We start from the raw sequence: 14,754 nt of genomic DNA on the forward strand, positions 1-14,754 counted from the left end.
CCTCTATACTCACATCAATGTCACTTTCCGCCACCTTCACTGGCTTTGCCGGCCTTCCTTTCAGAGTCTCTGTCCCACTCACCTATTGGACAATTCACAGAAAAGCCTCCTTGTGTTAGTGCTCCACAAACAGAAACACGTCTATTCAACACAAGCGAAGCAAGACCAACACTGTACAATGGACACTGTATTGAAAGTCACAGTGAGAAGCTTTGAGACAGTATTCTTCATTTCTAATGCACACATGTACGTGTAGGAGCTGAAGCTTTCTGGAAGCACAATGGCAGGATGGTGTCTCACGATCTTCATGCCAACAGAATACAGCTGTGAGACATAAATGCAATGTCTAAAATAAAGCTTCCACAGAAAATGCTGCATGGTAAACTCATAAAAGAAACCCAAGCTCTGGACAACGATGAACTGGACAGTGCTGCGGTGTAACTTAGTAAAAACAGAAATGCTACAACTTTAATTCCCTTTTTCAGTAGTGCAAAAAATAGCTTTGCAGCTTTCAAAACAGTGCTATTTTTTTCCTTATTTTGCACAGTCTTACAACCAAGTGAGTTGCTACCAACCTCTTTCAAATAATGCTGGGAAGTCAAATAATTTGGATGGTTCTTTTAAACAGATTCAGAGATGCACATATCACCCGTAGTGATATTTGGTTATTTATTTTTAGCAATATTTAGTTATTAGTATAATATACTGTATATGTAATAATAAATATTTTGTTATTACGACTGGTTGTCACTTTTTTTGTAGATTCTGTTACACTACAGTTTAAAAGTTGATGTTTTAGAACAAAGACCGTCTTTTCCACTGAGCCTGGGTTAGCTACAACATAATGGAATATCTAGAAAGCTCCATATAAGATGGATCCCATGAGATAAATATTTTAATAAAGAAAGAAACAGAATGAACTGGAGAATCAGCTGGCTAAATGTGGGTCATTCCCTGCACATGCGCTGAGCTAGCCCGTCCCATCCAGACCTGCCGTCTCACCGACCCAACCAAACACACATACCCACAGCACAACATCTCTCTCACAAAAGGCAGGGAGGATAGGCGTGCAGGTGCCAGGCCTGCGCCAACACAAAGCTATGTGCACCGTGTAAAGCAATGGGAATGCAGACACTCTGGATGCCGACAGTGCTTACGTTCCAGAGTGGTCTCAAACCCCCCGCAGTGCAGGTTTGTAACACACTGTGAACCATGAGGATCAATGGCTCTAAACTTTTCATCTGTGGCAAACGGAGATAGACAGTTATAGTCAAAGGAGGACCTTCGACTGGATCATTACTATTATCATTAACATTCTGAGCCTGATTATGCCAGTTAACCATTAACATACTAAATATAAACAAATTCTTGATTCCTCGCCCCTAAGTGAGGTTTCTGTGCTGTGTTAGTGTTTTAGTACAGAAGGCTTCAGATGAAGGTAAGAGGAATAGAGAGACAGAAAAGGAGAGGTCCCACCTTCAGATCTAAATAGTCCAGGTCCTTCTTCAAGTGCATGTATGTGTCATCAGCCTGTAAGTAGGAGGAGAAACACAAATCAGTTGTGTTATCTATTCATTAGACGATTTAATCAAACACTGCGCTAGCATTCAAGCGATAGCTGGCTATACACCTGATACACAAGCTTTGGGACAAGCTTCACTCACTACTTCTCTTGATACCACAGATCCCTGTTTGCATTTTGTTTGCATTTCCATGCAAATGATAGTTATATACACTACCGTTCAAAAAGTTTGTGGTTGGTAAGATTTTTTTGAAAGCGTAAGTCTCTTTATTTGATCAAAAATACAGCAAAAACAGTAATATTGTGAAATATTATTATAATTTAAAATAACTCTTCTATTTGAAGATATTTTACATTTTCATTTATTCCTGTGATGACAAATTTTCAGCATCCTTACTCCAGTCTTCAGTGTCACATGATCCTTCAGAAATCATTCTAATATGCTGATTTGCTGCTCAAGAAGCACTTATTATTATTATCATCAATGTTGAAAACATTTGTGCGACTTAATATTTTTATTTTTTTTAGGATTCTTCAATCAATATAAATTTCTAAAGAACAGAATTTATTTGAAATAGAAATATTTTGTAACATTAAACATGTCTTTACTCTCACTTTGTAATTAATTTCTTTAAAAAAAATTGTACTAACCACACTTTTGAACAGTACTGTAAATTTACTTGAGAAGCAAAATTTGGTAAGATAATAAGAGAATACATTGTATATTTCATAGAACATATCTGGAATTAAACTTTTTTTTTCCTTCCCCCTCTACAGTAAATAGTTTTTATTTTAAGCATAAACCTAAAAAGATCTAGAAAAGTAAGTCTTAACATATTATGCAATTTTGCTTCTTGGGTAAATTTGTTGTTTTAGGGATGTTTATATATGTATATACAGGAAAACAAGACAAAAGTGCAGATTAAGAAAATGATTTTGGTACACTGACATTAGGTTCTTGATTCAGTCAATAACCAAGGTAATTAAATATAGAACAGTGGTTCTCAAACTGGGTTACGTGAACCCCTGGGGGCATGTGAGGTGACAGAGGGGTTACGCGAACAAAATGCAGAGTTTTGCCGTTCATTTAACTACAACCAACCTTAAAATAACATTAAAACGAGGATGTTTTTTGAATAAAAACAGGAAAATTATAGCACCATAAAAGGTCAAATACATGTCATCCAAACAAATTACCTCATCATTTGTGGTCAAAACTGACTGCATCCACACAAGCAGCATGCATATAATAGGTTGCATGCAGAATATGCTGCCTTAGCAAAACGCACTACATTACTGCCCGTCTTGACGATGTACCCTTGTAAAAGTGTAAAAGTGGTGTTTCTTTGGTGAACGAATCTGCGGCTTTGAATGAAACGGGAGAGTCAATGGTTCAATGACCCATTCATAAATACAGCCACTTGCTTCAATACTGACTGACAGACGATCAATCAATCAATCAATCAATCAATCAACTTGGAACAATCAATCAATCAAGCAAGTGGTGAGTTGCCACCACCTATTGGCGGTTTTAGTTTAATATTTAAAAGTATTACTTCGTTTTTACCATAATTTCACATTTATATTTTTTTATTTAAAACATTAACTCATAACATTAGCCTATTTGCACTATTGTAATTGAATTCATGCCACCTATTAGCAGGATTAAACAGTGTGTAAATATATCTACTTTCAGCTTGTGCCACTGCAGTGCAAAAATGGCTTTTATTTATATGAATTTCATTTGATTGAAATTATTTAGTTTTAATTATTTCTTTATTATATTAAAGGTGCTATCGAATGTTTTTTTACAAGATGTAATATAAGTCTAAGGTGTCCCCTGAATGTGTCTGTGAAGTTTCAGCTCAAAATACCCCATAGATTTTTTTTTATTAATTTTTTTAACTGCCTATTTTGGGGCATCATTAAATATGTGTTTATAAATTGTACAGACTGCAAGTGTTTAAAAATGAAAATAGCGACGGCTCTTGTCTCCGTGAATACAGTAAGAAACAATGGTAACTTTAACCACATTTAACAGTACATTACCAACATGCTAACGAAACATTTAGAAAGACAATTTACAAATATCACTAAAAATATCATGTTATCATGGATCATGTCAGTTATTATTGCTCCATCTGCCATTTTTCGCTATTATTCTTGCTTGCTTACCTAGTCTGATGATTCAGCTGTGCACAGATCCAGACGTTAATACTGGCTGCCCTTGTGTAATGCCTTGAACATGAGCTGGCATATGCAAATATTGGGGGCGTACATATTAATGATCCCGACTGTTACGTAACAGTCGGTGTTATGTTGAGATTCGCCTGTTCTTCGGAGGTCTTTTAAACAAATGAGATTTATATAAGAAGGAGGAAACAATGGAGTTTGAGACTCACTGTATGTCATTTCCATGTACTGAACTCTTGTTATTCAACTATGCCGAGGTAAATTCAATTTTTAATTCTAGGGCACCTTTAATAATTCAATTAATTGAATTTTAAAAAATTGACATAAAACATGATACATTTAATATGGCTAGAAAAACTTTGGCTATATAAATGTACAAAATAAACCTGAAAATCAATTTAAGAGGGCAAATATTGTCACTTAATGGAAAAGGTGTGACTGCAGTCTAAGTGGAAGAGAGGGGGTACACAGAAAGACTTTAGGAGGTACACCACTCTAAAAAGTTTGAGAACCACTGATATAGAGCAATAGAAACACATTTCTGCACATATATTATTGGTACAATTAACAAAGCATGATTATTATGACGTTATTGTATACTCTGATCCCGCAAACAAGGTCAAACCAGAACATCAAGGTTGTATGGGGACCCCAGTCTCCCACGAACACCTACTTCATGCAAGCAAACATTTTTGATCTTTGCGTTTTCAATCTTAGGAGCAACAGCAGAGCATACTCATGTAGTATGCATACTACCTCAGAACAGTTACATATACAATTCATGCCAATGGTGGGACAGCCAGATGCAGCCCCTAGCATGACATGCCATGCTACAATACAGAGAAGCATCATGTAATAAAGCCACAGGAGCTACGAGAGCCAGGCGGGGTAAATAACAGCAGCAGAGGCAGACTACAGGCTGCAGGCTAGTAATGAGAGGTGCTGATTGGGCAGGCCGAGCCCTGACCTTCACCCGAGACAACTGCTGGAGGTGTGCCAGCGCATTGTTGCGCACACCTGCCATCATGGCCTGGTGTCTCCGTAACTGGATGAGGAGAAGGGTGAGCTCCTCAGGCTGGACCACAGGTTGTGAGGTTAAGATTAAGGCAGAGAGAGAGTTAAGTGATGAGATTATTTATACAAATGCCTGTTACAGCCACCAAAACAAGAGGACTGGCTCCACCAGCAGAGGAACATGAAGTGAAACTTATCCAAGTTTTTTTTTGATGGCTGAAATCTGCCTTCAACAGCAGCACAAACTAGACAAACTAAACAGTACAATCTTATTTAATGGATATATATATATATATATATATATATAAAATGTGACACTTTGAGCGTTGTTGAGCGGATTTGTAAACACATCTGATTGGCCTTTGTGTTCACATGCTCAACAGATATGTCTGTGATTGGCTACAATGATCACATTTTTAAAATTTCAACTTTTGACAACACTAATATATTATATATATATATATATATATATATATATATATATATATATATATATATATATATATATATATTCCCTGGAAAAGAAACTTGTGTGCAAAAATGTCTTACTGTTTTTCCGTGCAGGCTGGGAGCACTGACTGTATGTGTGATGTAACCAGATGGAGGCATTGAGCGTCTCTCTATTGTGGCCGACTGCAGAATGATAAAAAAAAAAGAGTTTTAAATTACATTTTAAATACAGTACCGTTCAAAAGTCTGGACTCTGTACAATTTGTTTTGAAAGAAATTAAAAATGATGCATTAAATTGATCAAAAGTGACAGTAAAGACATTTATAATTTTACAGAAGATTCCTTTTTAAATAAACTCTGTTCTTTTGAACTCTATTCATCAAAGAATCCTGAAAAAAATGTATTACAGTTTCCACCAAAATATTAAGCAGCACAACTGAAATTATTGGAACATCAAATCTGCATATTAGAATGATTTCTGAAGGATCATGTGACACTGAAGACTGGAGTAATGATGCTGAAAATGTAATACAAAAAAAAAAAAAAAAAAAAAATTAATAAAAATTTGATGCTGAAAACGCTTTAATAATAATAATAATAATAATAATAATTCATTAAATTTACAAAGCACTCTACATATGGAAGGGGGAATCTCCTCAACCACCACCAATGTGCAGCATCCACCTGGATGGTGCGACGGCAGTCATATTGTGCCAGAATGCCCACCACAAACCAGCATTATTGGTGGAGAGGAGACAGAGTGATGAAGCCAATCTGTATATATACTGTATATGGGGATGATTATGAGGCCATGATGATGGACAGAGGCAAATGGGCAAGTTTGGTCAGGATGCTGGGGTTACATGCATGAATATTCCACAATATTACTGTTCTATTACAGTGTATACGTCATTAAAACACCAATATTAAGGTCCGTTCACACCAAGAACAATAACTATAAAGATATAGATCTAAAAATCAGAGTCCACACCACATCTGTAACTATAACGGCACAGAGAAACTATATCATTGGAATCACTTTCAGAACGATTTTTTCCAGCTGATGAACGATAAATCCATTGGCAGCCAAAGAGCTTGAGCATTTAAAGGTGCCCAAGAATGCTTTTTCACAAGATGTAATATAAGTCTAAGGTGTCCCCTGAATGTGTCTCTGAAGTTTCAGCTCAAAATACCCCATAGATTTTTTTAAATAAATTTTTTTAACTGCCTATTTTGGCAGTATATATCATTAACTATGCACTGATTTACACTCGGCGACGCCCCTTTAATTCGCGTGCTCCCTGCCACACGAGCTCTCGATTATATTACAGCACATTTACAAAGTTCACACAGCTAATATAACCCTCAAATGGATCTTTACAAGATGTTCGTCATGCATGCTGTATGCATGCTTCGAATTATGTGAGTAAAGTATTTATTTTGATGTTTATATTTGATTCTGAATGAGTTTGATAGTGCTCCGTGGCTAACGGCTAATGCTACACTGTTGGAGAGATTTATAAAGAATGAAGTTGTGTTTATGAATTATACAGACTGCAAGTGTTTAAAAATGAAAATAGCGACGGCTCTTGTCTCCGTGAATACAGTAATAAACGATGGTAACTTTAACCACATTTAACAGTACATTAGCAACATGCTAACGAAACATTTAGAAAGACAGTTTACAAATATCACTGAAAATATCATGATATCATGGATCATGTCAGTTATTATTGCTCCATCTGCCATTTTCGCTGTTGTTCTTGCTTACCTAGTCTGATGATTCACCTGTGCACAGATCCAGACGTTAATACTGGCTGCCCTTGTCTAATGCCTTTCATAATGTTGGGAACATGGGCTGGCATATGCAAATATTGGGGCGTACACCCCGACTGTTACGTAACAGTCGGTGTTATGTTGAGATCCGTGTGTTTTCCGGAAGTCTTTTAAACAAATGAGATTTACATAAGAAAGAGAAAGCAATGGAGTTTGAAACTCAATGTATGTCTTTTCCATGTACTGAACTCTTCTTATTCAACTATGCCAAGGTAAATTCAAATTTTGAATCTAGGGCACCTTTAAAATGGCAGACGACAAAACTGCAGAATGCTTAGAATAAACAAAACGATATCGTCCGCTGGTGTGGACACTAATATAGTTACAGTGGCATGAAAAAGTATGTGAACCCCTTGCAGAATCTGTGAAAATGAGAATTATTTTAATAAAATAAGAGGGATAATAATACTGATTCTCAATACTGTGTGTGGTTACCTGATGATCCACGACTGTTTTTATGTTTTGTGATGGTTGTTCATGAGTCTCTTGTTTGTCCTGAGCAGTTAAACTGAGCTCTGTTCTTCAGAAAAATCCTCCAGCTCCTGCAGATTCATCAGTTTTCAAGCATTTTTGCGTATTTGAACCCTTTCCAGCAGTGACTGTATGATTTTGAGATTCATCTTTTCACACTGAGGACAACTGAGGGACTCAAACTCAACCACACACAGTATTGAGAATCAATGGTTCACATACTTATGAATGGGGTTATTTTAATAAATTCAGCTATTGTTTTGTCTTGTGAACTAAATGCAAACATCTTTTATGTAAAATATCTTACTCAGGACAGTACTAAACAAAAAATAACATGCATTTTTTATTATCCCTCTTATTTTATTAAAATAATTATCATTTTCACAGATACTGCAAGGGGTTCACATACTTTTTCATGCCACTGTCTCTTTATAGTTATCGTTCTTGGTGCGAACGGGCCTTTAGCCTGCATCATAACACCATATAACCTTGTACATTTGGGTGAAAGAACCTGCTACACACAACACTGTAATACACACCAAAATAGCACTTAAGTAACTCAAAAGTTTTCAAGTGCAACATATTTAGATTGAATAATAATCATGTTTCAAGTCCTCATTTGGATTAGACATTTCTGTTTCCTGGGTGCAAACTTATTTTAGATGGTTATGATTTTTAAAAGACAGAAACATTAAACAAAGCAAATGAAGTATATATAAATTGTCCCATTCTGGCACTTGTTCCATTACAAACACAACACTGATAATTCATGCTGAATTACAACAGATGGACTAATGCTGAGAGTTTGAAAACATTGAAGTCTGGTGCTATTTGATCAGGATCAGTTTCTGAGCAGTACTAACATCCATCATGATGACTCTAAGTGCATGCTTCTTTCAGACTCAAGATCTTCTCTTTTAAATCAGAGTTTCTGGCCAAGGTCAGTTTCATATTGTATGCAGTACCATTCAAAAGATTGGGATCAGCAAGATTTTTTAAAGAAATTAATATTTTTATTCAGCAAGGATGCATTAAATAATAATAATAAAAAAAGTGTCAGTAAAGACATTTTTGGTAACACTTTAGTTTAGGGTCCAATTCTCACTATTAAATAGTTACTTATTAGAATGCATATTACTAGGATATTAGCTGGTTATTAGTACTTATAAAGCACATATTAATGCCTTATTCTGTATGACTTTATTCTACATCTCTTAATCCTACCCAATACCTGAACTTAACAACTATCTTACTAACTATTAATAAGCAGTACTTAGGAGTTCGCTGAGGCAAAAATCATAGTTGATAGTTAGTTAATAGTGAGAATTGGACCCTAATCTAAAGTGTGACCACATTTACATTGTTATAATAAAATTAAATTTCAAATCAATGCTGTTCTTTTGAACATAGAATTCATCAAATCATCATGCTAAAAAAATGTTTTTACAAAAATATTAAGCAGCACAACTGTTTTCAACATTGATGATAATAATAATAAATGTTTCTTGAGCAGCAAATCAGCATATTAGAATGATTTCAGAAGGATCATGTGACACTGAAGACTGGAGTAATGATGCTGAAAATTCAGCTTTGCATCACTGGAATAAATTCATTTTAAAATATATTCAAATAGATAACCGTTTTATGAAATTGTAATAATATTTCAGAATATTATGGTTTTTAATGTATTTTTCATTAAATAAATGCAGCCTTGGTGAGCAGAAGAGACTTCTTTCAAAAACATTTTTAAAAATCCTATCGAAGCTCACAACCTTTCACAATCCCACAGGCCACTGAGTATACGACTATTGCCAGTAAGCATATGGGTGGTTGTGCTTGTCACCTACTGACCTTATAGGAGCGTAACCGGTGAGGAGAGTTTGAAGGAGGCACCTCCACGGCGGACCGGTCCTCCAGAGGTTTGACTGTAACCCGTTCTGCAGGCGTGTGGGGTCTGCGTGGAGACAGCAGCCTGGGCCCAGGAGGTCCGGGTGGAGGGATGTCTGCCAGGGTCGGAGGCACGGAAATGGAGCGAGACACGTCCGAGTTGACTCTGGTGGAGGATACGGCGGTGGAGTAGTCTGGAGCAGGAGTGTAGACGGGGGCGGTGGGGCTGCCGTGCCGATATTGCTGTCGCTGTTGCCATTCGTAGAGCTGCCACACGGTATTGTCGTGCGGCGCGGGTCGCTGGGTGTGGCCGTGGGTCAGCTGGAAGTGATTCAGCCGGTCATGGGAATATTTGTATTCACTGGGTAACTGACGGTGAGCAGTTAGTGGGCTTTGCCGTGTTGTCTTTGGTAAAGACTGGTACTTGTCTATTGTGCCGTACTTCGGATGAATTGGAGGGGTCCGACGTGGGATTGTGCCATCTGTAGAAACAAACCTGTGATAACAAAATGATTATTTTTAACACGTATTGTTACATTTATGTATCATTTAGACAAAATTAATGGATATTTAGAGCCATTGAAGTCAAAGTCAAAATTAAAACTATTTATGTTATATATATTTTATACACTACCATTCAAAATTTGGGGTTGGTGAGTTTTTTTTTAATGTTTATGAAGTCTTTTTTTTGCATTTAATTGACAAAAAATACAGTAAAAACAGTAATACTGTGAAATATTATTATAATTTGAAATAACTGTTTTTCTATTTTAATATATTTTAAAATATAATTTATTCCTGTGATTCAAAGCTGAATTTCCAGCATCATTACTCCAGTCTTCAGTGTCACATGATCATTCAGAAATCATTCTAATATGCTGATTTGGTGCTTCAGTAACATTTTTTATTGTCATCAATGTTGAAAACAGTGTTTCTGCTTAATATTTTTGTGGTAACTGGATTTTTTTTCAGGAGTCTTAAATAGAAAGTTCAAAAGAACACAATTTATTTGAAATAGAAATCTTTTGTAAAATCCTAAATGTCTTTACTGTCACTTTTGATCAATTTAATGCATTCTGGCTGAATAAAAGTAATTATTTCTTTAAAAAAAACTGCCCCAAAACTTTTAAATGGTAGTGTACTTTTATTTATTTATTTATTTATTTATTTATATATAATAAACAACCCAAGTCTTGAACAGAATTCATTATTGCATGTCATTCTAAAGGGGAAAAAGGTCTTTGTAATCATTTTTCAAACTATAATAACTAGTTCCACCTCTGAAGCGACTTTCCTTTTTGACATCACCAATTCGTTTGTTACATTAAATATTTATTTCCTGTCATATAGTGACCAATTTTCACAAACCCAACAAATCCAGATGCCTAAAAAATAAAAGGGCTGGACTTCTTTTAGGAAATACCCTATTTCACTCTGAAATATGGCACATTATGAAAGTAAAATGTTGTGAACATCGTCTTATGTTGATTTTAAGGACAAACTGGATGCTGGGTGTTGTACTCTGTGATGATTTATTATGATCTCAACCACTAGGGGGAGATACAACCCATGACTCTTCACAGTAACATCTAGCAACTACTCTGTATACATGCATTTGTGACTGAATTTATACACAGTACCGGTCAAAGGTTTGGACACATTACATTACATTTTTATGTAAGGTAATGTAGAAATATTTTTTTAACAATACAAGTCTTTGCTATCACTTATTTATCAATTTAACACAACCTTGGTGAATAAAAGTATTTATTTATTTTAAAAAAGAGAAAAAAATATATTACTGACCCCAAACTTTTAAACAGTAGAGTATATTGTTACAAAAGATTTCTATTTTAAATAAATGCTATTCTTTTAAAACTTTTTATTCATTAATGAAACCTGAAAAAAGTATCACGTAAAAAATATTAAGCAGCACAACTGTTTCCAACATTGATAATAAATCAGCATATATGAATGATTTCTGAAGGGTCATGTGACACTGAAGACTGGAGTAATGAAGCTGAAAATTCAACTTTGCATCACAGAAATAAATTATATTTTAAAGTATATTAAAATAGAAAAACATTATTTTAAATTATAATAATATTTCACAATATTACTGTTTTTCTGTGTTTTTGATCAAATAAATGCAGCTTTGGTGAGCAGAAGAGACTTCTTTCAAAAACAATAAAATAGTAATGTGTGCGTGTGTGTTTGCAGACTCACCCCTGGCGTTCTTCCTTCTGTACTTTAACCCAGTTCTCCACCTTCTCCAGTGCACTCTTCCTCTGTACCTGAATTGGAGTTTGAGACGAAGGTGTCGGACCCCTCTGATACCCAGGCATGCCGTTCTGTTCTATGGGCGTACCATTCCTCATCACCACTGGTGGGGTCGACACAGCCCTGGAAGGAGCTCGAGAGGGAACTTGGGATGCTGGTTTTGAAGCTGGAGCTAAAACCTCCACCTCCACTATCCTGCTTGCTGGAGATTTACCCCTCGCCTGCTCGATCTCTCGCTGAGCAACCTGGATCTCCACCTCTCCAACAAATCCCTCCTGCTTCTCCTCAAGCAGCCCGTCACTTTGGATAACCTCCGGTTCTGGAATCACGTAGCTGTTGATGTGGTTGGTCTGAGGCACGGCCTGTTGCTTGAGTTTCTCAGAAACGTTCACTTGGTCTGGATGATCCAACTCCTCTCTGTGTGGCAAAAACATGGCATGTGCAAAGGTCAGCGAAGTTTTATGACATCTCTTATATGATGCTACTATCATAGTGCTGGATCACATGACAGGTCTGTTAAATTAACAACATTCCACAGCACAGAGTCTTGACCAGCATTCACACAAGAGGGAATCTGCTCACAAAGCTAAATATATCCATCACTGTAAACTGACCAGTCTTATTTTAGATTCACAATTCTAGTCTCTTTAAGCTCCAGGATCTACACACCTTACAAAGCCCTGGTAACCACACACAACATCTCAGCAACTGCACAGCAACCTGCCAAAAACACAGAATACTTTGGCAACAGCATAGTAACAACCTGGCAACCATCCACAACACAACTGCAACTGCATAGAAACCCGCCAAAAACACTGAATACACTTTAACAGCCCCATAGTAACAACCTGGCAACCACCTGCAACACCATTGCAACTGCATAGCAACCAGCCAAAAACACTGAATACACTTTAACAGCTGCATAGTAACACCCTGGCAACCACCTGCAACACCATTGCAACTGCATAGCAACCAGCCAAAAACACTGAATACACTTTAACAGCCCCATAGTAACAACCTGGCAACCACCTGCAACACCATTGCAACTGCATAGCAACCAGCCAAAAACACTGAATACACTTTAACAGCCGCAAAGTAACGCCCTGGCAACCACCCTCAACACCCTATGCAACCCAATAAAAACACTCAGAACACTGTGCAACAGTATAATAACAACCTGGCAACCACCAACAAGAACCCGGCAACCACTGCAACTGCATAGCAACCAGCCAAAAACACTGAATACACTTTAACAGCCGCATAGTAACACTCTGGCAACCACCCACAACACCCTATGCAACCCAACAAAAACACTCAGAACACTTTAGCAGGCACATAGTAACTCCCTGGTAACCACCCAAAGCACCCAAGCAACTGTATAGCAACCCACCAAAAACACTGAATACACTTTAACAGCTGCATAGTAACACCCTGGCAACCACCCACAACACCATTGCAACTGCATAGCAACCCACAAAAACACTGAATACACTTTAACAGCTGCATAGTAACACCCTGGCAACCACCCACAACACCATTGCAACTGCATAGCAACCCACAAAAACACTGAATACACTTTAACAGCCGCATAGTAACAACCTGGCAACCACCTGCAACACCATTGCAACTGCATAGCAACCAGCCAAAAACAATGAATACACTTTAACAGCCACAAAGTAACACCCTGGCAACCACCCTCAACACCTTATGCAACCCAACAAAAACACTCAGAACACTTTAGCAGGCACATAGTAACTACCTGGTAACCACCCAAAGCACCCAAGCAACTGTATAGCAACCCACCAAAAACACTGAATACACTTTAACAGCTGCATAGGAACACCCTGGCAACCACCCACAACACCATTGCAACTGCATAGCAACCTGCCAAAAAACATTGAATACACTTTAACAGCTGCATAGTAACACCCCTGAAACCACCTACAACACCCTATGCAACCCAACAAAATCACTCAGAACACTTTAGTGTTCAGTTCAGCACTCCCTGGTAACCACCCAAAGCACAGTAGCAACTGCATAGCAACCCACCAAAAACACTTGCCGCACTTTAGCAGCCACATGGCGACATCCTGCCAACCACCCAAAACAACACTGCATAGTAACCCGCCAAAAACATTCAGAACTTAGCGTAGTGACGCTCTGGCAGACCAGTTACAATACCTTACATAGCAACCCACCAAAAAAATGATGCCATTGCAATCACTCACAACATCCTAGCAAATGTAATGCAACCCACTAAAAACATTCAGAACACTTTAGAAGCTGCATGGCAACACCCTAGCAACTGCATTTAAACCCACTATAAAAGAACACCTTAGCAGTTGCATAGAAACCACCCACAACACCCTAGCAACTGCACAGGAACCTGTTAAACACACAATACATCTTTGCCCCCCAAAAAAGCAATGCTTTGGCAACCACTCACGACACCCTAAAAAAAACACTCAGAACACCTTAGCAACTGCATAGGAACACCCTGGCAACCACCCAGAACACCCTAGCACTGTAGCCAGTGCTCGATTTGAGGGAGGATGCACTCCTTACTATCCCCTTATGATTAATAAGTGTTGTGTATTATGTAATACATAAAAATCTCTATGTATGATAATTTACGAACTATGACTAACAATGAATAATAATCGGCCAATCTAAATATTTCAACAAGCTGTGCATTAGGTAATTCAAAAAGTACATTGATTTAATAGGGACCGCAAGGTTGCATTGAGCCATTCAAAGTGAAATGTTAAGTAAATGTATGCATTTATTTTTTATTTTTTAAGTCAGGCTTTAGTCCCTAAAGTGTTGAGCTATTTTCTTATGCCGCTGTTTAAGCAATCTGCACAGAAACCACCCAAGCCGTAGTTAATAGCTTGACATCTGCACTCAAGCTGCTGTTAATGACTCACTGCTTAAATATAGTTAATATAATTGTCCTTCACAGAGGGAAAAGTCAGACAATTGCAATTTAAAGATAAATGTAGTGCTGAAGTATTCTATATAAACAGCCTTACAGCTACAGTGAGCACTAAATAGTCTGTTAAACTTTGCAAAAACTCATTACTTGGTTTCTTCAACCAAG

The 14,754-nt window shown here is 37.2% G+C and overlaps 1 protein-coding gene across 14 annotated transcripts in view; it reads right to left on the minus strand.

The window, feature by feature from the left end:
- plekha7a (pleckstrin homology domain containing, family A member 7a) overlaps positions 1-14,754 on the minus strand; it is a 108,329-nt gene that overhangs the window by 13,870 nt on the left and 79,705 nt on the right. For 8 of the 14 annotated variants that reach the window (XM_048167966.1, XM_048167964.1, XM_048167971.1 and 5 more), the window contains 7 exons: positions 11,601-12,071; positions 9,339-9,870; positions 5,279-5,362; positions 4,683-4,790; positions 1,477-1,530; positions 1,158-1,241; positions 14-82 (listed from right to left, as the gene is read on the minus strand). In XM_048167966.1, the coding sequence (XP_048023923.1) occupies positions 14-82; positions 1,158-1,241; positions 1,477-1,530; positions 4,683-4,790; positions 5,279-5,362; positions 9,339-9,870; positions 11,601-12,071 (1,402 nt within the window). The remainder of the gene's footprint in view (positions 1-13; positions 83-1,157; positions 1,242-1,476; positions 1,531-4,682; positions 4,791-5,278; positions 5,363-9,338; positions 9,871-11,600; positions 12,072-14,754) is intronic. The other 6 variants (XM_048167974.1, XM_048167973.1, XM_048167965.1 and 3 more) reach the window with 5 other exon arrangements.

Source organism: Megalobrama amblycephala, linkage group LG19 (assembly GCF_018812025.1).
Source record: "Megalobrama amblycephala isolate DHTTF-2021 linkage group LG19, ASM1881202v1, whole genome shotgun sequence".
Taxonomy (NCBI): Eukaryota; Metazoa; Chordata; class Actinopteri; order Cypriniformes; family Xenocyprididae; genus Megalobrama; species Megalobrama amblycephala.